General features: G+C 39.6%; 1 protein-coding gene across 1 annotated transcript in view; it reads right to left on the bottom strand.

The window, feature by feature from the left end:
• The window catches only part of CAMK4 (calcium/calmodulin dependent protein kinase IV), a 154,450-nt gene extending 127,673 nt beyond the window's left edge, over positions 1 to 26,777 (bottom strand). The window contains exon 1 of the mRNA XM_088530801.1: positions 26,501 to 26,777. Coding sequence (XP_088386927.1) covers positions 26,501 to 26,688 — 188 coding nt within the window. The 5' untranslated portion in view covers positions 26,689 to 26,777. The remainder of the gene's footprint in view (positions 1 to 26,500) is intronic.
• Between the last annotated feature and the right edge of the window lie 1,067 nt (positions 26,778 to 27,844).

Genomic DNA, 27,844 nt, shown 5'->3' with positions numbered 1-27,844 from the left:
AAGAAATCTTCACTACTAATTATCTAGGCATTACAATCAAAAGCTATTCCCGGTAAATTAATCCAGCTAATACATAATCTATTTGCCATTTATAGCTGTACCACATGAAGCACCATATTTATAATCAGTGTCTTTCCCACTTCTGAGAGAAGGTACAGAATGTACATGACTAAATAAAAGCCTTTTTAACATTACTGATATTTGTAGTTTTGCAACATAGCACATTTGTGCAATTTTCAAGGATACTCTGTGACCCTTTGCTTTATCAGCAAACTCCAGCGAATAATAAAAATAGCACTTTAGCAAAAGCAGTCAAAACCCTGTAGTCTGTGAGTTTGAACAATTCCAAGCACACAGAGGTGGTGCAGTAGGAATGGGTCAGCAATGAACAACTGTAAAAGTCGGGAAACCCAAGGGCTGCTCAAGCCTCTATCACTGACTTTCCCCAGGAGATGACCAAGATTTACTTTTGGTCCCCACCATCTCTTGATGAAAAATAGGAATTGCACCTCATGCTTTTCCTGATAAAAACCTTTGAGAGCTATGAATCACAAATACTACGTAACTTAATTACTACTGTATCCAGTATTTCTGACAGGAACACCACACAAAAATAGTGTGTGAACTTAAGAGAGAGGAGCACAGAAGAGAAATAAACACTAGAGCATTTTGTCTGCAACCCACATTAGTTCACTGATGAATTTTGCATGGTTTTCGGAAAAAAAAATCTCTCTCTCAAAAAAGGTATACTTTATATAATCCTATGGGACAGGTTATAATAAATCACAAGCTGAATATTAGATATGCTGTTTGGAAGTTAAGCACAGAACTGGTAAGCTAGACCTAAGGCAGGCAAATCTAAAGAAGAAAAGCATTTAGGAGAGTTGACAAGAAAACACAGCTATATGGAGCAGCAAAACTACTGCAATGCAGAACAGGAGTTCACAGGAGTGTGAAGTATAACAACATGGCTAAATCAAGCATTTTCATTGACCACACTGAAACAAAATAGAACTGAAAAATATCAAAACAAGAAAAGCCAAAACCTTTATTTCCCTGCCACCTCTGAAGAAGAATGAGTGTGAAAGAAGAGCAAGAGCTTAAATGGACAACTTCAGAAAAACCCAGGCTACTAGTGAGAGTCTTATCATAGGCATTTTAGTGAAGCTTATGACATGCTCTCAAATGACATTCTCGGAAATAATGTAGGGAAATGATCTAGAATAAGTTCAATAAATGTATTGAAAAATACCCATCAATAGTTTGATACTTAAGCACGGATATCATTTGCCCACATGTACAGACATATTACCACTAATTCCTAATAGAATTGCTCCTAGATCTGGTACTGCTAGGTGCTGTGAAAACATATGCCTTTTTAATATGGAGGTGACAAAAGTGGGAATGTACACTGAAGGATACACAACAATTAAAATTAATGTTAACAAACTGGGGAAACTCAGCCAAGATGACCCCTTCCAAAATTACTAACATTAAAAGGCACAGACATTGCCATGATCCAAAGCTAATCCTTGTTCTCCACGTTGAGTTCCCTTACCCAGTCAGCCTCTCTACCTCCACATGCCTGTTTCATCAACAAATCCTCACAAATATGGACGCATGTGAACACACTTCCTGTTAGTTCACACCTAGAGAGGAAAAATATGTCCCACAACATCTACATTTACCTTTTTCTCAAGAGCTCCCTGCAAAATGTATTTTCCTATCAGAAATCTGCAAAATAACCAGAGAGAATATTTGATGCTGTATACTCATGCTCTTTGAGCTCCAAGAACTCTACACTGCTCCTATTTATCCCTTATTCTCTAGAAATCAGTTAAGTCTCCCGGGCATACAGCAACACGCTTTTTCTTCTTCCTGAACAAGCATCTGAAAAGGGATCCAAAGCAGACTGCTGAACATGATTTATTGATTGTGTCAGAAATTAATTCTGAAGGGGCAATTAATATTTTCCTATCCCCTTGTTCATAGTAAGACCCATCTGAGGACAGATATTTACATTCTTTAAAGAATGGAGCTTAGATGTTGTCACTGGCACTACACATACACTCTTCATAAGCAACTTGCTGAACCATTGGAGCCACAGTATAGAATAGTTTGGCCCATTAGAGACAATTGGCCAGCAAAAACACAGTACTCAACTGATTTAAAGTAGTGCAGCTCTACTACAAATGCTTTTCACCTAGTGAAATTCAAATGTTTTTTTTCTGTAAAGCCCTTGTCTCCAACCAAACCTGTACGCATATCTGAGGATACATGTGATCACTTTGGCTTTTGTTCTTCAGTACTTGTAAATATATATAAATGTTAACAACTGAATAAAAATTACTGCTAAAGAGCTAGGGAACTGGGTGACAAAATCCTGGAACAGGCTGCCCAGAAAGGTTCTGAAGATCTCCTTCTCTGGAGATCTTCCAAACCCACATGAATGCCACCCTGGGCCCCGTGCTCTAGGTGTCCCTGCTTGACCCTGCTTGAGTCTAGTTGGACTAGATGATCTCTAGAGATCCCTTCCAACCTTAACCATTCTGTGATTCTGTGAATGTAGGCCTGGGAAGCATACATCTTGAAAAAATCTCCCTCTAACAGAAATGCTAGAAGGAGACCCAAATAACAGTATAAAAAAGTTTAAGGAGGAGACTCAAATAATATGATACCTCAAGGATCATGCTTGCTTTAATTAATGTAGAATAGAATAGAATAGAATAGAATAGAATAGAATAGAATAGAATAGAATAGAATAGAATAGAATGCTTAAGGTTGGAAGGGACCTCTAGAGGTCATCTAGTCCAACCCCCCTGCACACGCAGGGTCACCTAAAGCACGTGGCACAGGACTGCGTCCAAGTGGGTTTTGAAGATCTCCAGAGAAGGAGACTCCACAACCTCTCTGGTTTAGAGCTTGTTCCAGTGCTCTGTCACCCTCACTGTTAAGAATTTTTTCCTTAAGTTTCTGTGGAACTTTTGATGCTTTAGTTTCTGGCCGTTTCCTCTGTCTATTCTATCAGTGGCCACCACTGAAAAGAGGCCAGCACCATCCTCCTCATTCACCTTGAGGTACTTATAGACACTGATCAGGTCTCCTCTCAGGAGGAGATAAACAACAGTATAAAAAAAACAAACAGAAACAGACCATGCATTCAAGAAGTAAATGCAAATATCTTGTAGGCTTTGGTACAAGGTTCTCATGAAAATTGTCACACATATCACAGTGCAAGCTACTCCAGAAAAGAAAAACGGTCTTATGTTTCTGAAGTACTCTAGGACAACCACTACACCTAGACGCACCATGAAAAATTATTTCCAACCATGAGAAGACAATAGCAGGGACCATATCCTGGATGTTTCAAACTTGGAGTATTTAACAAGCAAACATGCCTGTATGACGCTGTTTCACTCAAAAATAATTATTTAAGTTATTTGATAATTATCGCAAACATAATATTTGATAAATATCGCAAACACTATGGGTTGCCAAAATATATATATCCAAAGTTATATATTCGAATATTCGATAAGTGCATCTTAAAGCATGTGCATACAAGGAGCGTTCAAGTTCCTGCTGCTGATGGAGAAGCAAAACACTACTGAGAGGCAATAACAGCATACCCCTTTGCCTCTCTAAAGTGGACAAAACATCACGATGCAAAACATCACTTAACTACTGAGGCTCTCAACAGACAACCTGATTAAATGCCATTTTGTCAAGCTTGTAAGGCAGAGCAGAGGATCCTTTCATCCTCAACATCACTTAAACTGTAGTTATGCAAAACAGAATGTAAAAGAGGCTTACCTGTGCACCTGCGCAGCTACAGTAACCTACATGAAACATAACATTATTGAAAACCACAAGTGCTTTTCATAATAATTAAAAATTCCTGGAATTGCAATGAGATAGACAGAAGATGTACTGTTGCAAAGGACTGCATACGACAGCCTGATAAATTAAATTGTATGCAGAAAATCAGAGAGGCCCCTATGAAACCCCAGTTGCTTACATTATAGAAAGGTCTGCAAAAGTCTGAGAGAGTAAGGACCTGACAGGAATTGCTTACAGAAGCATACCAATGAAAAAGTTTTAAATTAAAAACTGCACTTAAAGTTCTTTAGAGCTTATCTCCATAATTAGAGTAGTCCTCAAAAATCCTGCCAAACTGAAGAAGAAAAGTGTTATTGCAGTTTTCTTCTTTGCCAAAAATACCAAGATATTTGCTCAGAATACCAACTAATATTAAGTAGCACTGCGGACAGTGAAGATTATGTTTCTTACCTTCTTCAAGACCATGCCTGTCTTAGCCTTGAATTTACAATCAACTTTTCAGATGTTTGTTCTAGATTGAACTTTTTTATATTTATAAGAGTCATAAAGAGTAATCCTCACAAACTTAAAGGTTTTATTTTTCTTAATCAAGTTTGGTTCAAGTAGTGCTCTCCCAGTCAGTCTTCAAACCCCCAGAGCTCCTATTCCTGACACTGACAGGAAGAGAAGGAGGAGAGGAGCAATAAAAGCCCCCTCCTAAGTCATGTAAGTGGACGAAAAGTGGTCGGGAATCCAAAGGCTGAAGAATACTCCAAGGAGAAAAAGGCTGAGGGATGTGGGGGACAGCAAACAAAAGAAGCAAGAGCAGGAGGAGGAGATGATAAGCAGCAGACAGGTCCACCAGGATCATTCCAGCAGAGGTATATGACCTGTATCCCTGGACCTCTTCATGAAACATATCCACATCCATATCAAGAAATGCTTTCTTAATAGCTCATTTAAATCTTCTTTACTGTAAGTTAAACAAATTATTTATCCTGCTTCTTGCAATCAGCTTTTGTTTATTATTACATATCTACTGATTGCAGAGGGAAATGATAAGGAGTCATCTCCATAAGGATCTGGATGTATGGCAACAAAATAACCTGCAAGATTTACCTGATCATGACTTAAATGAGTAAGTTTGAAAGGAGGTTGAAAACATTTCCTATGACAAATATCTGAAAATTCACTTACCTGAAAGCTAACAGGGAGGAAAAAAAAAAAAAAAAAGAACAAAGTGTACAGTGTATGTGTATTCCATTCTGAGGGTCTGCTATATTTTGAAAATTGCTTCCTCGAGACATTTCAAATGAGGGAATGAAACTGCTGTTAGTGGTATTTGCAAAAATACTTTCTGGGTAATATATTTTTGTATGTAGAAACACACATGAAGTTGAAAAGCTCTTTGATCCCTTACCAAATCAAACTATTTGGAAAAGAATAGAAGTTGTCACTTACTCCACATATATGCTTAAATTCAAGTCTGAACAATAATAATAAAAAAAGACACTTTGCTGGAGCTAGACAAATTTTGACATTTTAATTCAATTTCTGGTTGGTGTTTTGATGTGGATATATTTAACTGCAGATCTGCTGTAAGAAAAATAGCAACTGCAATAGTGCCTCTCTACTGTTACTTTAATCTACCTAATGCATTAGGATTTGTATATTTCCTAATTGGGGTTTCAAAAGCCATTTCTAAGAAACTTAGTCAGAAGTGTAATCACCTGGATTACTCAGATGCTGAACTTCAAGCCCACACTTAAGTGCTTTATTAGGGCTTTCCAGCTTCTTTCATTATGAATGACAAATTTTTGATAGAGTTGGAAACATGTATTTAATAAAAAATAATTTAGAAATAGAAAAAGTTCATTAAAAATAGATCCACTAAAAGACTTCTCTGGTCAGATTTAAATGATTCAACACCACTTTCTAAGCAGAAACTCATCTGTTTGGTAGCAAGCCAAGCCACACAATCTACATAAAAAACATTATGTAAGCTCTATTATTCAATAATTTAATGCTAATCCTTCATTTTCAACCATAATAGCTTATTTAGGTCTTTTATCCTATTAAGTACAATCTGTTATATTATTCAAGATGAAACAATAACCCAGGTGAGCTAGCCTGATTTGTTTTTATTGATATTCTTAGAAACAGATCCATAAACTGCACTCATACATATGCTCTAGCCAAGTAAACTGAACTCATCCAACCAGACATGTTTTACAGCATAGTTCATGGAAAGGTGCTACAGATTTCTTTAGACCTTTTATGTTGTTAAGCTATAAAGACGAGTTAAAGATCTGACTTCATTAGTTCCATACAAATGACAATACATACTTGTTCACTTAAAAACCACCACCGCTAACATAAACAAAACCAACAGACATGCAAACCACATTGCAAAAAGAGGTCTAGTGCAGCCTCATACGTGCATCTTTGGATCTCTAAGTAGATGTGAGCAAAGCATGCATGGACACACTGATGACAGCTTTAATTTAACTTAAGAAGGTAGCTACTACGAGGGTAATGTAACAGGAATGACTTCAGTGAAAGACAGCTATCCACAGAGATGTTCACAGGCTCCAGGATGACTGTAGCTCTTTGCCAATCATAAAACAGTGGGAGCTTCACCTTACTTCACCTTACTCTGTCCTTACTCTTTTTTTTTTTTCCCTGGAATTATCACTGCTATCCTTGTTGCACTATACTCACGTTTGTATTTGTGCTGTAGACTAACTTGGTTCTCCAAATTCAGTGTTCATTTCTGAAGGAAAATTTGCTAAGACAGAGGAAAGCAATTCCCAGAACATTGCAACAGAAACAATGCCCAGAAAAGAAAAAACTTCATAATTTTGACATGCAGACAGTACAATAAAATCCATATTTGCTGAAGTGGTGAGCAATGAACTTACTGTAGATTAACTGCATTATGATTACGAAAAAAAATGGGCTGTACTACTATAACTCCATTTAAGCAACTAACTAAAACCACTGTGCCTACCCAGGCAATCATTTGAACTAACTCAAGAACACTTCCAATCTAACATTTATTTCACTCCCTCATGGGGAAGGAAGGAAAAAGCAGGCTGAGGCCAGTTTGCAGAGAATTGTATTTAGAAAAGTTGATGTTATGTGGTGATGACTGTTTTACTACATTATGTTAATTTTGCTATGGCAAAATTTGCTTTTGCTATGGCAAAACTTTGCTTATTGCATTGTAGGCAAAATTTCTTAAACAGAAACCAAAAGCTGTTTTCTTACAGAAGATTCCCTCTTGCATTTTTAAATATATCAGTTTTCATGCTAAATGACTTTATAATTTAAAATAAATCTCTTTCCTCCCTGACGGTTCTAATGATGTCTGGTATGGCATGAAAAGCTCTCTCTTTGTAGATGAAAGAATATTTTGCTACCCATTACTTTTCAGACTTAAATTTCAGAAAATAATACTGTAGAGTAGGGGAGATCAATGAACAGCAATCATATTAGTCACCCTTATCTTGTCCAAGTTCAGCCTTGCGAAATCCAGATGCAAAACGCTGCATGGCATAGTAATTTTCATATTCACTCTAGGCTTCAAGTTCAGCTTTGGTAGAGAGCCTGAAACATGAGAGCCATATGAAAGAAAGGTACATTATCAAAATTCATTTTGCTCTGGAGATTGAATTCAAGCCATCACCAGGACGCAATACCATTATCTCACTCTAATTACATTACAGGGCAAATCCTGACACGAGTGCCCAGGCAAGATAGAGTCCTCTAGGAAGTCTGACACCACACCATAAGTGAACACTTTCTGAGTTATGTAATGCCTGTTTTGTTTTCCAGTCTCCTCTTCAAATTTTTGAGGTCAATTCATTTCACAGGAAGAACTTTTTTTCTGAGTGAAAAGAAATGTTTGTTTCTGAATAACTAAGGGATCACATCGAAATGCATCATTTCTCAGTAGCAGAAAGTTCTAGCAAAATTCAAGGCAATGCAGAAAAGGCAAAATCAGGCATAGCGGACTTCTTAAATTTCTTTATACAACTTAAAGTGAGAAAGGAGCAATACCCCTTCAGTGGCCTTCCTCTGCACTGTACAGCTCTACAGAATTATAACCTTGCAGGTGGGGTGCAAAAAAAACATTGAAATAATACTGTATTTAATAGCACTTCAGTATGTGTGAGGGGGGAATATGGTATACGTATGCATGCACACATAACTTACATGATTATTATTTTCTGTATACATATGGTCAAGCACTGACAGCCAGAGGATGTTTTGACTGCGTCTGCCAGATGCCCACGTTTTTGAAGTCAATGTAGTTCATTTACATGAATAACTCTTCTTTGGACTTGTCCACTTACATTCCATGGAGCTGCACTCTTTTCCTCAGTCTCAACAACCTAGAAATATCTTGCGAAAACCAGGAAAGGAGGACTTTTCTTCTAGAGCCTGTTAATAGAAGTGGGACTCTAAGAAGAAACACCAAAGGAGAGTTTGATTGGAAAAATATGAGAAATAGTCAAATAAGCACATAACTTATATTTCCTAGCAATTACATGCAACTGCAGTGGATACAAATTTCAGTGTGTGAACAAAAATGCGAAGTCAGCAAAACGCACAGACATTAAAGGAGGAGTTAATTAACTCTCTAAATATCTCTTTCTAAATATCACAACAGCTCCGTATCAGGTGATAAAGGTAGTACCCAGAGGAGCAGAGGGACAGATGACAGTGCCACTGGAATTTCTGATGCCTGAAATATCCTAGGTATGAGATAAAGTATAGAAGACAGTGCGAGAGGCTGACATGCATGCTCCTTTGAGCTCAATGTATCTTCAGAGCACTCCAAACGATGAGGCCCTTGGCCACAGGCCTTTGAAGGAAACACAAGCATCTCCCAAAGGCTGGTACAAGAAGGCTTGTATCAGAACTGTTCTCTAGGCAAATGCTCCTTCTATCATCTCTAAGGGAACTTGGGACTGTTATGACCTACAGTTTCAGGCACTTTTTTGTAGATTTTTTTTAACCTAAATACAGAATGCTTCATATTTCCTTGCTGATATAAGCTGGGACCAACATTTCAAAAGAAAGTTATTTCTTATAACAGGCTTTTTGATACATGTCATTCATTTCATTTTCAATAGTGCAAAGTCTCTGGTGGTTCTCACTGATGTGACATGGGAACCATGAAAGTCATTACACATGAAAAACTGGCAAGTTATCTTCTCATGCCTGTGAGGAATGTGTGTGTATTTCTTTAAGGCACTTACATGAATTGTACTGAGTTTACAATTGCAATTGTTAAGTTATTAGAGACAATGTCAAGAAGTCTTGCACTATTAGCTTCAGTCAACACTATCATTTTTTTATTTTCAATCAGTTAAAAAAAATGAGTTTTTTTCTGCAACAAAAATGGTATTATAATGTAGGGTCACAAATGACTACTGACAGAATTGAAGCTGACAGAAGGAACTGACATGCTAAAAAGCTAGCAATCTCAAACTAGTAAACACTGAAACTCCCCCTCCCCAATTTAGCCAAGATAAATGGTGGTAATTTAAGCTTGAATTATATTCTTCAGTAATGATAGGATTTTCTTCCAGCGTTCAGACACACAGGTCTTTGATACACTATACCAAAAAGAAAAAAAAAAAAAATTACCTGAATCATTTCCAGTACCACTGAAAAACAGATTTTATGCAAGACTTCTTATTCACTATTTCCTGTACCAAAAAATAAGCAGGTAACAGCAAATACACTTTCTCATTCTAACAACTAAGAATTCAATTTCTAACTTTCAAGTTCCCAATCTGTGCTATCCCTTGAGCAGTTCATCAAAAAGACAAATGAACTAATCAGACACAGCATGGGGATGTAGTATAATAATTTCACAAAGTCTCTGCATATCTTTAGTCATATTGATTTCTACTTGCCTGAAGTCGTAGGAACTAATGTCATATGAACCTAAGAAGCAAGATCATAAATACATGTAAAGGGCTTCACTTTGCCCAAGCTGTGCTGAACTGCATTGCAAGTAAGGAAAGATGCATAGGATGGAATTTCACGAAGACAGACAGATATCATCTGTTTTTGCTTCACATTCCCCTCAGATTTAATATGTACAGCCATTTCCCACAAGGGGCAAGAGAGGCACCTTTTTCTTGTATTTCACCGAATGAAGATTTTCTGCTCTGGAGAAAATCTCTACAGCATCCTGCAGCCTTGAACAGCCATAGCACAGTGAAGAGCTGCTGTGCCATTAGATTTCCAAAATTTGGCAAAGTGTCTCTGGAAAGGCATTTACAGATGCCATGGAAAGAGGAAACGTATTAAGAGCTGTCTAAGAGATACAGGGAAAGAACAACTGTTCAGTCCTCACAGTGCACTGAGGTCATCAGTGCAGTTTGACAGGGACCAGAGCTGGCCATGTTTGCTGCTCAGGATATTTGTAAACGAGCTCTTACAGGAGCTGAGTTGAGAAATGAAGTGACGAAGTTTTTTGGCCATCAAATTTCTTCAGGATCGTAAGGGTGCTGTCTAGATGGTTAACTGAAAAAGGACTCTACAAGAAGTGGTACTATGTGGCATTCAATTAAATTAAATTCACTGTAAAAAGTATAGAATTATGCACACAGGAAAACACAATTCTATTTTCACATACAAAAGAAAGATCAATTACCTATTAGCACAAGCTATGACATCCTGAAATCTAAGCAATAGTTCCGTGAAGTATCAGCTGAATGCCCAGTCTCAATCAAAACAACTGCTGTGAATTGTTAAGCATTATACCCCTGTATAAATGCACTGTGTTACATCTTAAGTACTGCATGCAAATCTACATTATTATTCTTATTCTGTTGGAAGAAACAGAGCTGAAGCTTAGATTTCTGAAGCCTGAGGGACTATTCCTGGCAAGTGTCTGTACACGCTTGTCCTGTTCTTATACTGCCTTCCCAGTCTTTGCCTCTTGCTACAGCTGGAGATGGAGTATTAGCCCAAACGCACCTTTGATTTGACCCAGTGCAAACATTCATACATCTTAAAGACTCAAATTGTTTAGGATTGCCAATCTGCAAATTGTCAATATGTTGCACAGCAAGTATATATGAATGCATTACTCAATATATACAAAATAAGTATTCTTACATGTTATGTTCTGAAATTTTGAAAGGCCGAAAGTTCTGAAAACACATGCCCAGTGCTTCCAAACAAGATGCCTCAGTGAATATTCACCACCAAGCGGAGAACAAAATTTATCCATTCTATTATTCCAGAATTACTCACTGTAAGACAAATTTACGTTTCCTTTGAACACCATTAAACACATATTCAGTGCATTACATACTAACTGCTGATGAGCACAGCCTCCATTTAGACCCATTTTCTGCTACTCAAGACCAGGACAATGTAAAAGAGTGCAATACCATGGGCCTCCAATGAGATTTTGATTTCAATTCAAGGTAAGAACATGACTAAAAGTAGGCCGATCCTGTACAGAAGGCAGCAGATTCATATTGAACCTGCTGCTATCAATAAGTAGAACCTGAAAAATCAATGCAGTTATTCTGAATGTAAGTGGGAGGATCTCTCTTGAGGCATCAAAACAGTCCCCTGATATCATGGGGAACCACGTCATACAGTCTCTTTTGCAAAATGATCACATACCAATTTTAGCCCTTTTCTTGTCTCTGCCGCTCCTACTGAAGAGTCTGTTATAACTGCAGATGGTTAGATATTTTCTTCTAAATTACATTCTTACTGTAAGCATGACCAAGCAATCCCCACTGCTTCTTTGCATGAAGGAACAGTCCTTAAATTTACATAAATTATTCCACTGCACAGATTATTATCCCTTTGATATACTGCTGGGGAACTATTGTCTCCTCTCCTCTCCCCAGCATCATTTTGTTAAAGGAAAGAAAACCAACTCCTGCACGCTACGTCTGCACAAGTGCGACGTTACTCTGCCCACACTGGGGTAGAGTCCCTGCCAGCTTGCACCCAGGAGCCACACTGCAGAGAGACCCTAGTGCTATGCCTGAACCAGCAAACTCAGAGCAAAATGATTCTGAACACAAGGTAGCTGACACGCAACCTGAGCAATGTATGGACAGAGAAGCCAACATCTCTATAAACAGGCCCCTAGCACATACTGGGAAGACAGTGTTGATCATCCCAAGGCCCCTTCTCTGGTAGTAAGAGCTCCCACTAAAAGCTTGACTTTATAGGATGTAGGCTTTAGAACCAAACACAGTATTCCTCGCAGACTTCGTAGTTCAAAGCCTTGTGCAAGGGCATTAGTATTTCTCTACATACGTTGTAAATATCTCAACTAATGTATTTATTCAATTTCCAAATTGGTAACCCAAAGTATTGAGCTATTGTTATTTAAATTGCTTACCCATTTATCCACCAAATTAAAAACCAGTAGGCCTTTAGCTGAACCAATACTACTTTGGATATCTTTCACATATTTTTTTTCAAAAAATATACAAAACTACTTGTGTTTGTCATCTTTATTAATAACTGGGATAATTATCACAAACTTTTTAATATTCCCCACCTAATCAGCTTTAGATCAGTCACTATTCCTTTAATTACTGGGATTATATTCTAGAGATGATCAAATCTGCAAATGAGTTTAAATGATTTTTATACCCTATAGATATATAAAGGATGGCACTTTCTTCTACAGTTGCAGTCATTTTTCACAGATGCAATTATTATTATGAATAAAAGGTGATGACAAATCAGGATCTATATTTCATAGACCCATATAAATTTCAAGTGTGATTTAAAAACACACTATTTTTCATTTTTGTTTCAGAGCATTACTGGAGCTGACTCTTTCTGCATTCAAGAATCATTAAACTTATCATTTAGTCCACATTCCAAAAATGAGAGGAGGAAGATGGGAGGCTGGTAGACACCAGCTATTTGCATTATGCACTATCTGCATAATTAAATTTAATCCCTCACTTCCCCCAAAACATCAAAACCTCTGTCGTTTTCTGACTAGCACAGCAAATATCATAAAAAGAAAGGTGTAGAAAGCCCAATCGTCTCAGGGTCTGAAAAGGTACCAGTAAAATGCAGTGAAGAATTCAGTATTTCTTCACTTTGCTTAATGGCCACTGGGACTATTTTCTGAAAGAAGTACAAGGTGTGGGATAGACAGGGGAAAAGTCCCAGACTTCCTTAGCCTTTAGAGCAAGGAGTCCCCAAAGATGGAAAAAAAACTCATAGATTTAGTATATGGGAAATCTTACAAGAATTCTACTTTGCAAATAGCTCATTTTTAAGTGAGAAAGCGGTAAAAAGAGAAGCAGTTCTATAAAACATACTTTTTTAGGAAAAGTATTCTTTTTAGGAAAAGTATGCTCTTCCTCAAGGCAATTTGCCTGTGTAGTCTTTACCTTCAAAAGCTTGCCAGAAGCATACTGCTCCTCTCTATTTCAGTTTATCTAGTTTGTTCTGACATGTGTGTTTGAACAGCATCTCTTTCATTTGTTAGACGTCCTACTTAATGTTTTCATTAATGGCTTCAGCACAAACTTGAGCCTGCGTTAATTAAATTTGCTGATGACAAAGGTGGGAGGCACTGGCAACAGAGAAGAAGGCTGCAATATCAGAAAGGAAGAACTGCTGAAGAACTGGAATAACACATAAAAGGGTTCAGCTGCATTAAATGCAAGGTCATGCATTATAGACAAATATCAGTTGGTATAAATTAGGAGTCTCATCAAATGCAAACAGGGAAGGAAAATGGAACACATGCAGTTTAGGCAGCAAATGAATAGACCTGAGGTAACAGCTACTGAGGTAACAGCTGTTAAAGAGGCAAATTTGATCCTGTCCCATTCAATAATGTTTATCTTCTGTATTAGAAAAGGCCGAGAATTTTAAACTGGAGTCATTTTCTTTCAGAGAATAAATGCAGCCTTTGCAGCCTCACTCTGTTCCAGTAGGAGAATACATCACATGCAAACTGCACCACTTTTGGTACAGTATGTAAAATACAGCCCAAGCAAGGCCACAGACAGAAAGGGAAAAGAGGAAAAGAAGGAAGCTGCATCAAAATTGTCATTCGACACCATGAGTCATGGTGTCTGTTGTTCTTGAAACAGTTGTTCTTGAAAGTTAGTTGTTGTTTTGACTCAGGAATGCTTTCAATCAAAACTAAATTTGGAGTGTTAAAAAGTTTGTGAATTTTAAGTCAAAATTACTAAAAAATTCCATGCTGTAAAACTGTCCATCAACTACTCATTCCAATTCAAGGCAAAAACAAATGCTGAAACATTGAAATCAATCATGGAATGGAAATTCTGTTGTTTCTCAGGTCTAGGCATTCACTACTGTAGGGATGTGAATGTCTTCATAAAACAAGCTCCAATATACATGGCTATTCAAGGTGAAATATATTCTTTTGATGGCCACACGCCTTTGTGCATCTTGCTATTTGTTATCATTCTGCTTCATATGTTCATGACAGCTGCAACTACGGTGAAGAAAAGCAATGAAATATTATTTTAAGATACTAAGACCAGTTAAAAGTACATGGCTCATAAGAAACACCACGGAAAACTATGTAAACATGCCATATGGTAAATATTTGTTATTTGCAACAATGAATGTAGCTTATTTACAAAACATAGACTGACAAGAGAAAGAAGCAAAGATCTGTTGGGCAACTTATTTATAAAATAAATTTCACCCGCTCAATTTAGCAATTTAGACAGCCATCTGGAAAAAAAAAAATACATATATATATATATATATATATATACACACACACCATTACTCCCTCAAAAAGGTATTTAATCTCACACAAGCCTATGTTTAAAAAAATGAAGATATTAAAACATATATGTAAATGTTGCTACAACAACAGAAATAGACTAGCATAGCTTAAGTCAACTGGAACTACTTTACAGAAATATGGGTTATTGTCTTTCCGCTGGCCAAGCCAAAGATACAAAATGGTCAAAAAGATCATTTTCTGTGAAGGAGGTGGCAGAGGAGGAGATGACCAAGGTTGCTGTGCCACATGAAATGAATGATCCTCTGGAAATAAAAGCATATTCTCTTTATAGCAGCGCTGATCAAAACAATTCTATGAACACATCTTTATAATAATGAATAAAATGCATTTTTCCCCTCAGTTTTACTCCTGTTCCACCTACTTTTGAATATCTATGACATAAAATATTTATTCTGCATCTTGATTATGCTGGAGAAGGGCTTTGTCACTATAAGAGCAGAAAACATGCCACTGAATTTTATGATATCACAATTTTGCAATTCATGTTGATTCTATCTGGACATGGATTGCTGATTTTATTGAGCAGTCACAAATTATTAACTTCAAATACAAATCCAAAACTGTTCTTCTTTGCAGTTGAGATATTCTTGAAATAAGTTGCTGAAAAAGGAGAATCAGGCCCAATAAATTTACTTGCCTTCTGCTCCAAGCAAACTAAATATTTCTTTTCTAGTTTCAAGATTTATAGTGTCGAGGTACTGCAATAATATTACTGGGTCTATAATGCTTCCAACTCAAATTAATTCCCTGTCAATTAGCTAACAGACAAATGAATGCCACACTCGATAAGCATCTGCAATTTACACCAAAGGGACCCAGAAAAAACAAGCTACCACGTTTGTTAACCCGAATACTGAAAACCTGAAGTCACTGAAAAAGATGTATTTTCTAACCAGTCACCCATATCTCCAGCATGAAACTGCTGCTTCTCATTACAAAATCAACTTTGTGGCTTTCCTCTTCTTAATTTTATCAAATTAATCAGCCAGAAAAGCATGAAGATCTGAAAGCAGTACATAGAGCTGGACTGTTCAGTTCCCTTACAGCACAAAAAGCAGGGAGCATCAACTAAAGCTGGCAGGTAACGTTTCCATGCACCCATACCTTACAACTCAGTTTATGATAATGTCATTAAGGGTCCTCAGCGTGTCTTGTTGCTAAACTTCATAAGCTAATCATTATGACACAACATGGAAAGCTGGCAAGCGAATGTTCAACACCACGAAAACATGCAACTGCAGGGTATTGTACTGATATAATACAGGGCAGAACAGTGATTTGTTAATCTATAAAACACATCAAAAGGTATGAAAGAGCAGCTTTTTTTTAATTATGTGATTTTTTTTTAATAATTTCTGGCCCGAAGTATGTTTTTAAAATACTCTCACCAGATCACAATGTTACACAGGTGCAGAGCACCTAACAAATTAGAAATGGCAACCACCATTTTGCACATTTAGATAATTTGAAAACATGCTGACATTTGAATAAAATTCAAAACTGTCTACATAAAGTACAAATACCTAATATGCTTCAATACTCTACTGAGGTTGTGTGAGTGATGTCCAGTTTACCACAGAAGAGGTCTGAAGATGCATTTCAGAGCAAGGCTTTTTTTTTTCCAACTAAACACAAAATAAAATGATAGCAATATTCCTTGATACTGGCAGCGTGCTTCTGCTAACCAGGATTATTCTAAAGGAAATCAATATTATTTTGAAAGTACTTTAAAATAATACAAGGCTTAGAATTCCATGGATATTCATTAATATTTTGATAGATATGACTACAGATATGACTATATGTTAAAGAAAAAGAATAAGCAATAGTATTGATAGATGTACGGTAACAAACATGTCTCAATCCAGAAGAAAGTGTGTGAATACTTGCAAAAAAGGAAGAATTACTGAGTGGGGAGGAAAAACAAACAAATAAACAAAAAACCCACAGTTTTTGAAGGCTGCCTCTTCCCTCCTGCGTAAAGCTGAAAAACTTTTTTTCTTTTTTCTTTTTTTTTTTTCCCCTTCTTCACAAATTCTGGAAAATGAGTACAGAAGAGATGCATCACATATTTCTGGGGGAGGGAGTTTAGGGAAAAAGGAGTGCAGAGATTACGTCAGTTCTGAGGTAAAGCTGCAATTCTGGCATCTCTCATTTGTGTCACACAGGTGCTCACAGTGAGGTAGGTGTCTGAATGGAGAGTAGAATGGATGCTTAAATTTTCATATTATTTTTGAGACTGTGCATTGTGAATCTTGAGCTTGTTTCTGTGCTATTTTATCCCCAAAAGACAAAGTAGATAAACTGTTAAAGGGCAGTATACTTGAGAGCTTTTTTTCCTCCCATGGATTTACATTTCCTTGTCTTTTAATTGATGTTTTGTGGGTTTTGAAATTCCAGCAGGTACAGCTGTTCACGTGAAAAGTGGACAACATTAGTTACAGTAGCAAGTTGTTCAGAAAATTATTTTAGTTGTGTTTAGAATTAATAAATTATTCTGAGCATATAATTTAGTGTGTGAAACAATTTCTCTTCTGTTATCTCCTGCAGAGGAAACTGAAAGAGAATATATCATCTGCCATGACTAAAGGTCTTTTCCAACATTGTAGAGTTTTAGTGTCTCCTAATTTAGAATGATTTTACAAGAAAAGCAACACTACCTCACAAATCTGGTAATAGAGGAACAGATAAAACACTGAGGATCCATTCCTCAAAAGCTAGTGTGTTTTAAGCAATTGCCACCAATGACAATAGCTATAACATTTTTGCTTTACCTCAATCACAAAAATGTACATTTGCTATATTTTTTGGTATAGTGTGCCATCAGAACCCCATCTTTCCATTTTTAAAATTACATCGTCTAAGAAATTAAGGTGATATAATTCAATATATATTTATCAAACATCCTCTACTTGAAACCAGTCTCAGACATCTCATGCTCTATGAACTTTTCTATTGCATTATACTGATAAATCTTAAAAACCACAACCACACGGAAAATCGAAAGGAGACAACCATCACTTTCCTGCTCTGTGTTTACTCAGGTGAAATTCAGGTATTCCGACGTGAAGATGTATAATCTTCAGTAGTGCACTACACTGGGACTGGTCCAAAGTGTTCTTCCAAGGGATCGTCCTAGACAAACCCTCTCCACTCAGACAGGTTAAAGTTAAATAAAAAAAAATTGACCTCTAACAAAGATCTTATTCCCTATCTTCCTCTTGAGCTGGGAAAGATTTACCATCAACAATTTAGCATCTTGGAATGGAGAAAAGCAGAAGTATTCTTTTCTTGCCATGTTTAAATCGCACAGAATCACAGAATGGCTGAGGTTGGAAGGGACCTCTAGAGATCATCTAGTCCAACTCCCCTGCTCAAGCAGGGACACCTAGAGCACGGGGTACAGGGTCACGATGAGTTTCTCAAAGTTTAAGAAGCAACATGAAAGACTCTTGGAAAACACAGCCTCCGCCCTTTTGCCAAAAGAAAGGTCACTTTTTCACTCTGCTGAGGTAAAAGGGTAAGGTGAAGGTAACAATACAGAGACCACATGCATCTACTACACAAAAATACCTGAATTCGATTATTAATTAATAATCTCGAAGATTCACAGAGCTACTAGCTCAGACTCCAAAGAACAAGGAAACGAACTTATATATGAAACAAAGTTATTGCTTCTTAAAGCTGGAACCAGTAATTGAAATGCATTTTCTGGTGATTATTGAGTGGCTTAAAATGCTGACAGTGCAAGGACATAGAAAGAATTATTAACAATGAATGCAATAGTATTTTCACAGTATTGGCAGCTATTTGCTGCCATTCTTATTTATTTTTAAAATGGGGTAGACATGGAAAATACATATATCACATTAGACAAAGCAAGAACCAAAAACAACAACACTTTTTGGAAGCAAATGGCATATTTGATTAACTTTACTCAAAATAAGCATCCCTGCATTAAATATACACATGCATATTCTTGTGAAGTTAACGACTATTCAAATAGAAGTCCACTTATTGTGAAGTCAGAATGCAGAACCAATAAAAATTCCTAAATACCTTTCTGGCAGTAAAAGTGTAAGTTTATATGCTTAAATTCTGCCTCATTATGCAGGCACAAGGGAATATATATTAGTTCTTTCACACATTCTTAACTTCTACTTATGGTTCATAAGTATTGCGTATACATAGACAAAAACCATATTCAAGTCTTTGTACTTTTTCTTCCACAGAACATTTAGTGTCTACAATTTACTGTTATAAAGACAGATCAACCTTCTGGCTAACAGGCTACCACAGAAAAAAGATCATTCCAGTTTGCTGTGGTAAAGCCGGTTCAATTCATTGGGCTATGCACAAAGCAAGAGCTGGGGATGCCTAGTTTTCATTTCCTGATTGACCTTCTGAAACAACATTCAGATAAAATTTCCCTGATTGCCTTTCAATCACTGAAGAAGATAATGAGGCTTCCCTAGCAAGTATTTAGACTTCCACAGATGGGGTTTGTGTTACAGCAAACAGTGAGTATTCCTTCACTGACCACCAGTCATAATTTGTGGTGTTTTCAAACACTGGGGTTTTCTGTGAAAGCAACAATTTAAACATCTGTTACTCCTAGAATTCTGCCTATTTCTCTTCATGTAGCTGTGGTCATTAAACACCTTACACAATAGCATGCATGCCTGCACAGACACACAATTACAGCAAGGTGGTGGAACAAGGAGTAGGTATTTACTTCTTGTACCACAAGGCTTCGGTAAACTTACCTGCCCTCCATACACAATCATAAAAGCTTATTGCACAGCCACACTTAGAAATGCTCTCAACTGAGCTTGAACTTAATTTAATTCAGCCTCTTGCAAGCTAATACAATGTTACTCAAATATGGCATTTTTTGTGTTGACACAACTGATACCACTGCTTTCAACTCCTAAAAATTCAAACATTTTCAGCATTTACCTCAAGAGCTCCTCTTTCAGTTGTTTCAATAGAAATGTGATCTTTAAAATTTAAAAAACACTCAACCGCAAAACGCATAACAGTTGGCAGAAATAATACTTTCGAAATAAAGAAATAACCATTCTGTAGCATCGTATTTTTCATTATTTATAGCTCTGCCTTAAATGCTGGCAAGTTGTGAAAATTACATAAAATTATCACCTTTTCATTACAGCTATTCAAAGCTATCTCAGCAATCATCTAGTAGGAAAAAAGTGTCCATTTATTATTCTCGGGGTACAGACTAATAAGGATACAGAGACACCGTGATACTTTGCAAGCAACTACTCTTTCATTGCCCATTGTTAGTCCTAAATTTTTATTAGCATAATATATATACATATTCACTCTAGCTTACAAGTTAATTAAAACTTGAGTAGACAGACATTAACCTGGCATTATGTTGAATGCGTGACATTGTAAGCATCTGGCTACTATCTTGCAGATCAAATACAGATAGATTTAAATGTATTATCACTTGGGTATGCAGGCTACGTATACACAAGCAAACACTGCAGTGCAATAGGAGCCCACCTGCAGAACAGATGGTGTTAACAAGCCAATATCAACATAGAAACTTTTTGCAAGTTTTATTTCAGAGTAGCTCTAATCTGGTCCTTTGAAATGAACATTCACAACAGATTAGAGTGGATTAGGGGTGCATCTGAACTGTATCTTCTGATTCGATTTCATTCAGTCTGCTCTGTGCAGATCAATCACTCCTTGATTCAAAGCAAAGCACAGCAAGAGGGTAATTGGGATATTCACATTCAGAAAATTCTCACTCCTGATTTAAATTTCAGTGTAGGTACACTCATAATTCACCCTTTGAAAATAGATATGGTGTAATATAATGTTATAGATAAAATCAAAATGCTTCTGTAATTGACAATATGTAGATGTATGGCCTTTACCAGGAATCTATCTAGATTTGATTCCTATGTAGAAGATAAAACACTTGCTTCAAATAAACCTTTTCTGCCATAATACACCACAGACTTAGATAAGGTATTGTACTAAAAAACAAATTACCTGCTTATTTACAAAGTTTGCAGAGCAGTTTCTTCCATAAAAAGAGCGGCAAGCACGTATCTGAAAGAAGATGACTACTGGGGCGTTAGGTTCTCTGTTGTGACTGTCCGCAACCTTTGACATCTAATCTCCCTTGCCAACACAAGAACGAATCAACAATCCTCTTTTCTACCAGTTATAAAACACGAAGCAATGCCTCAATCACGGTATTTACATGAATCAGATACAAGCATAAGCCATTGCGAAAAATATTCTGGCATATGTTTTATGACCCTCAGTGATGCAGATGCCAAGCTTGCAGCTCAGTACAAAACTGGCTGCAATGGAACAAGTGTTTTGCCACAAATCCCGGCTACAAAGGAATTTAAACAACTGTCTGAAAAAAAATTAAATACCTTTTATGATGAAAATAAGAATGAAGCAACAAATAAGCCAACGGATGCTCCAAAAAGAGCCTCTTCTTTCCCTAAGAAAATGTGCATGCAGAGTCACTCTTTAGGCAAGTAACTTAGTGTTCAACATAGTACCTGAACAACATAGTCAACATAATCCTTCATGGCAAGGTTCAGAGTACCTACCTTACAAGTCCACCTCTCTCCACAATTAGGCAGCTTCAAGTGAAATGGTTTGTCTAGGCCCATTTTCTATGTACAGAATGGTAGAGGAAAATTTCTTCACTTGCTTTTTCCAACACCTAGTTTTTCAGCTCTAAATAGAGCAGTTGTGGAACTGAACCAAACAGAAATGGAAAAAAAAAATCTACACTGAGTATAGAAGCTTTAGTTGTCAAAAGCTGGATTATTACATTGACAAGTTCTGGTTCCTAGTATCCAAGCCAGAAATTTCTTCCAGAGCAGTGGGCTGTGAAGATATACAACTTCCACATCAAAAAATATCACTGCTTGGCATTAGTTTCTATTTAAGATTCTTTGTAGAAGGACATGCATTTTAATGAGGAGTGACATGCAGATCCTCTCATAGGTGGATGCCCTACTTACCAAACTCTTTCCGATTTCCTCTTTCTGGATAAGCAAACATGGAATTGTCTTCTCATAACATCACAGATTCAAGAGAGGAACAAAGAACATGCTTACCACAGAGGAACCTGTGGCCAGACACTTAGGACGTTTTTTCCTGGGGTGAAGATGAGATGAACAACACTCCTTCTACCAAAAAAATGGAACGAAAAAGGCTCACCTAGACCTTTGCCAGCGGGTGCAGTGAAGGAAGGAGACAGGTGGACTATGTCCGACTACCTCTGAACGCTTTGGCCAAGCCCACACAAGGGCACCCTCTGACTCCTATCTTCCTACCTCAAGCAAAAACCCAACATAGCACAAACTGCCCCAAATGAGACCTCAGACCCACCCCTTCATCCACCTCCCCTTCAGCTGATCAGCAGGAACTGTCTGTACAAGAACACTGCCTGTGGGTCTGTGAGCTGAGCTGCTGGGGAACGCAGCATGGAGAAATTGGTGGCACCACACGATCTGGAGACAGGCAAACTATGCAGGCACTTACCATTCAAAGATCATCTTCCATGTGGAATTACTCGCTTCAGCTCAGCTAAGCACCCACACTCACATTTAAGCAGATAACACTATGCACCATCAGCAGCATGCACGTAGCCGCCTGGGAAATGCTCAGGCCCAGCATTAAAAGACACATGCATGCAAGTAAATGCTATGTTAAAGAAGGGAGCGACCTACTTCAAATGTGCCGCAAAGCAAAAATGGCAAACATTTTGTATGACAAATTATTATTTAGATATACATTTAAGAAAAAAAAAAGGCTCTTTTTTAATATGGAGGAATGGAAGAGAAAATAACTGACATACTTTCAAAGTAAAAACAGTTTGAACTTTAAAGTCTAGTATGCAAAACTAATCAATTTCTATAAAACAACACTTGTAACTAGTAATTACCCAATTTCATCTACTGCTACCAATTTCACTTACTGCTAAAAGTAAACAATATTATGGCAGCACTTCTAAATAGCGTTGACAGGGTAAGAAATACCATTTTGCACAGAGACTGTGAGTTCGAACCACACTTCAAATTCAAACTCTTTGAGATAAGAACTCCTCAAGGAGAGGAATCCCCTATGATTCAGCTCACACTGTCTGGTCAAGGTAAGACGAAAGTTCCAAGGATCTTTCAGTTTCAGGTCTTCAACAAGGACCACATAGTTGAAAGATGGATCCAGAATGGAAAAAGTAACCTTGTAAAACCCTTGATCATCCTCATACCAAAAAAAAAAAGAAGAAAAAAAAAAGGAAAAAAAAAAGAAAGAAAAAAAAAAGCCTGTATTTTTTGTTGTTTTTGTTGTTGTTGTTATTGTTTTTGGAAAATGGAAATAAGCCCTAAGGATTTGGTAGAAAATATTACTACCTCCTCTTGCCCATTTAATGGATTTGCAATATACCTACAATAATTACTTCGGACAGTTTCAACTCATACCATTCTGCATTTTGGCACAGTCAGACACAAGGTACTGCATGAAATTAAGTAAAACATTTGCTAAAATTTCAGCAAAGTAAAAGTCCTTTTTAGTGATGTTGCCAAATATCAAAAAAAATGTTATTGACATTCCTCCTCACCTCAAAAAACATCACTACACTATACTAATCTTTATCAAAATATATATAAGAGGAAGATATATAAGGCTAACAAAGAATCATAAGCTTTAAGGGATATTTAAGTTTAATACCTAATATTATTAAAAATCCTTTTTTCAAGATCGTGTGAAAAATAAGCTTTTAGTTGAAATTCATTCAGAACAAGATTAAAAATTCACAACTCACCAATGCTGCCACCTTCAGAGAAGTAAAAAATACAGTTGGTAAAACAAAGATGACCAACATTTCATCTTTACAGCATTTTGAACTCCAATATGGCATGCAGAGAAATCATCCAGTCAGAAATGGACTAAAAGCAAGGTGAATTAACCAAGCAGCTCCACCGGGTCTGCCAAGCCCAGAACGGTCTCTAACAGTGACCAAACCCTGTGTCTTAAGAATACAAGGAGAGAGCAAACCTAAAGCAATACTGTTAAAGAATATGCTCAGAAGATTCAAGAATTTCTGGTTCAAGAATTAGCATCTTTGTATTTTATTAGTCTTACTCGATTTCCTCATGTGAACTTGCCCACTTGTCCCTTAAACCCATCTTAGCTTCTACCACCCTTAATATATTGCAGCCAGGAGTTCTACCCCATTGAACAGTTCCCCACAGTACAAAAGAAAATAAAGTCTTATCTCCTGATGTTCATTTTTGAACTTGCTAGCTTCACTTGATGCCCTGTAGAGCATGCATCAAAGATGACACAGCAGATTGGACACCCTTCACAAGGTGTCCTGCACCTCACACGACTTCAGAGATCTCCCTCTTAACCCTGCTATGGGATTCGCTGTAGGAAAGGAAAACAGGCTAACATTTTATTTGGGTGATTTTTGAGCACTAGCGTGCAGTGAGTTGGTATCTTCACAGACCTAAAGATTCAATCAGATTTCATTAGTTTATGTGCAACACAGGGTTTTTCCCCCACCCCAATGGGCATTTATTCACCTAACCTGAATTGCACCTGCAGCTTAAATGCCCATTCAGCCCAGAATTGGCCCTGCAATTCTTCATGGGCAACACTGTCTTTCAAACCCTCGGCAATTTGGTAAAGCCAGCAAATTTCACTATGCAACCCCTTTACCTTTGCATACATTTGTATGGACCTCTATACAGATCCCCGTGGAACTCCAGTGTTGAAAACTGCTTACTGCTAGCCAAGCTTTTAGACATTTTATTTTGTTAGAGGTCTTTCCCTCCCTTCCCAATGGCACCACAGTTGGTCATACAAACAGGAATTACTGACTATAATGTTGAGGGAACTGTCAGGCACGCTTTGCAGGAAAGGCATTTCTTCCAAAGGGAACTCCTATACAACCGCTGTCCATCATATACAGGTCTTTCCACTCTGATAAAAGGCCTCTTCCAATATCTGTGTTTGTTAAACATATTTTAGGGTAAAGTCTCCTGGCATTTCCTTTAGTGTTATTTGGGCTTCCTGCATCTATTCAGCCTTTTTCGGCTTAATTCATACATCTTCACCACCAAGTTAGGCCAGGAATATATCTTACAGAGGTACTCAAAGTCATCTCCAAAACTGACAGAACGAAGATGAGGTTACCAAGTTAAAACAAAACACAGTATGCAGTTTTACATGATCCTTGTTAAAGAAAAACGTTTGCTGTCTCTCTCTGACAATTTGCTAAGACATGTCAAAGCTATGAAAGGGAGGCTGAGAGACCCATCAGCACCCCTGAACTCATCTCAAAGCATGAGTCTTGGGAGCCAAGGACCAAGACCTCACTGCTATATCCTTTCATGCACTCTCCTCTCTGAGGTTTTCTCTCCCCCTTCCCTACCACAGGGTCTTTGTTCAAGATGGCTCCTATCTCCTACCTTACTTCTGCTTTTATTTTTAACCTGATTTCCTAGTTCTACCCAACGGCAGCGCAGCCTTGGTGATCGCATCTCTGCACTAGCTGCATGTGGTTATCCCTCCTACTCAAAGGTTTTTCTGGGTTTCAGCATCCCCCACTGTCCTGCCTTGCAAGGCAGCATACCCAACTACACTGCACCTCTCCTTCCTCACGCAGGACAGCACATGCTTTAAAGCCCTTTTCCAGGCAATGTAAAAAATATATCATGTACCTTCAATACAGACCATTAGCAAACTAAGCCTACAGTCACTAACATAAACGCTGAGTGACATTACAGAGAAAAAAAAAAGCAGCATAAATACAGGTGATAGAGTTGATAACAACTGGTTTGGGTCATCAGTACACACTTCTGTGCCAATTCTGGACATTATACCTGGCAATATTTCCTGCATTATGCTTTTTTACATGTCTGTGTAGGTGTACACTAAAGTAAAACATAAATGTAGTAAGGATATGTAAATCACTGCAAATAGGTAGTAGTAGATGCTTTGGACCAAGCTGGCGAACCAAGACTGATACTGCTTTATTTCTGCAGCCTTTCCTGCCCTTATAGCACAGCAAGCACAGGTATGCTTTGTAGCAGTATCTTTCATCGCACATGTCCTTTCTGCAAAAATACTGTACCAAGGCAACCATGTTATTATCTGCAAATTTCTCACTACTAGCCATCATTTTAACAGTCTATTGCTGTTAAAGTTAACAACTATTATTAACTTCGCTATCTGTAAAGTCATCTATTGCAAGACCTTTTTCTTCTTTTTATATGCTATTTTCTACCCATGGATTCAATATGAATGAGCCTTTGTATCTGGAGAGCAAAAACTACACATTAGATAAAGGTGAAGCCATTTGGTACTGGGTTGCAGCTTGACAGGTGGTGGGAAAAAAAAAAAAAAAAAAAGGAAGAAGGAAAAGGACCCTTGGGACCTTTAAGTTACCTGGCAGCAGCATCAGTGTAAGATTCATGAATGAACCTGCCCGATTCACGCGCGCCAGGGGACAGGTGCCGCGCGGGGAGGCCTTTCGGGGCTCCCGCTCTCTTCACAGGGGCTCTGCCCACGCGGCGCTGGCACCCGGGGGGCGGCAGGAGGCCTTGCACAAAAGTGAGGCAGAGAATTAGGGACGTTTTGGTGCCACCGGGGCGGCGCGGAGCATCCCGCGGACGCAGCGGCAGGGATGGAGGGGACCCGCGCTGGGAGGGGAGCGCGCGGGGACCGGCACCGAGACCCGCCCCAGGGCCGCGGCGGCACCTGTACCGGGACCCGCTCCGGGACGCGCGCGGCCGCCCGCGCAGCCCCCGCGCGCCGCCGCCCGCGCAGCCCCCCGCGCGCCCTCACCGTCCCAGCTCGCCCTCCAGCTCGTAGTAGTGCGCCAGCGTGTCCTTGTTGGAGCCGTCGATCCAGTAGTCGGGCGCGGCGGCAGCGGCGGCGCGGGCGGCGGCCGCCGGGCCGGCGGAGGAGGCGGCGGAGGAGGACGATGAGGAGGAGGAGGAGGAGGACGAGGAGGGCATGGTGACTTTCAGCATGTCGGGACGCCGCCCGGGGGCTGCGCCCTCCTCGGCGCGCGCTGCGGGGAGCAGAGCGAGCGGCGCTGGAGCGGCGCTGCCGGCGGCTCCGCGCCTCCCTCGCGCCTCCCGCCCCGCCGCAGCGGCGGCTCCCCCAGCGCGGCGGCGGCGGCGCCGTCTGACGGGGCGGGGGGCGGCGGCGGCGCCCGGGGACGCTCCGGGGGGGCGGGGCGGCGCCGCAGCGACACCCGCCGCCATGGCCGCGCGCACCGCCCACCCACGCCCGTCCCGTCCCGTCCCGTCCCCTCCCCGTCCCCGCGCCCGTCCCGTCCCCACGCACCTGCGCGAGCGGCTCCTCCGCCGTGGGCGGGCGGCCCCGCCGCGGGAGCCCCGCGCCGCGCGCGCACGTGCGCCCGCCGGCCCCGCCCCCCCCGCGCCACCGCCCCGGGGCTCCTCGCTATGACGTCATAAGGCAGCGAGCGGGGCGGGGCGCGCGCGCGGGCGGCGGGGGCTCCGCGCCGGGGGCGTCGCGATCCCGGCGGGGACGGAGGAGCTCCCGGGAAGAGAGGCCGGCGAACGGGAAAAGCGGCAAAGCGCGCGCTGCGGGCTCGCGCACCCCGCCGGCCCCGCTGCGCGAGAGCCCTGCGCGCCTTCCTCTGCAGGGCTTGGGGTAGGGGTGTTCCCCGAGCCCCCTCCGCATTCCCGTTCCTAGGGACTGGGCTTCCTGCTGCCCCCTGCCTTGGGGAGCCGGGGCGGTAACCTCTGCTCTGGGCCCCTCGCGCCTCAAAAACATAGGTGAAAAATAAAGTGTCTCTCTCTGCTCAACCAGATAAAGGAAGGAAAAGCTACGGATTTAGCCTTTGCTCATAGTGGGAAGGGATGAAAGAGATAAATGATATAGATAGAAGAGGAATAGTGCCTTTTCCTCAGAAGTTTACTTTTTTGCTGTTTTTAAATTAAAGCATGGTGGGGAATCTGCATTTTAAGATCTTTCCAATTCAAATCAGAAAGTCACAGCAGAAGTGACCCCCAGACCAATTCTGTAACCTGGGCTCTGTGAAGAGAGGCCCTGAGCACCCCCTGGGACAGGTCCCCCGCGCGGGGCTCCTACGGGCTCAGGATGCGCCTCCTGGACAAGCAGCCATCCCAGTGCCTGCCCAGCCTCCTGCCTCCGCTC

This window comes from Tinamus guttatus, unplaced genomic scaffold, assembly GCF_059628265.1.
Source record: "Tinamus guttatus ecotype Peru unplaced genomic scaffold, ASM5962826v1 Tinamus_guttatus_pri_ptg000388l, whole genome shotgun sequence".
In the NCBI taxonomy this organism is placed as follows: Eukaryota; Metazoa; Chordata; class Aves; order Tinamiformes; family Tinamidae; genus Tinamus; species Tinamus guttatus.
The sequence above is the reverse complement of the archived record's forward strand: the minus strand, read 5'-3'. Positions and strand labels throughout refer to the sequence as shown.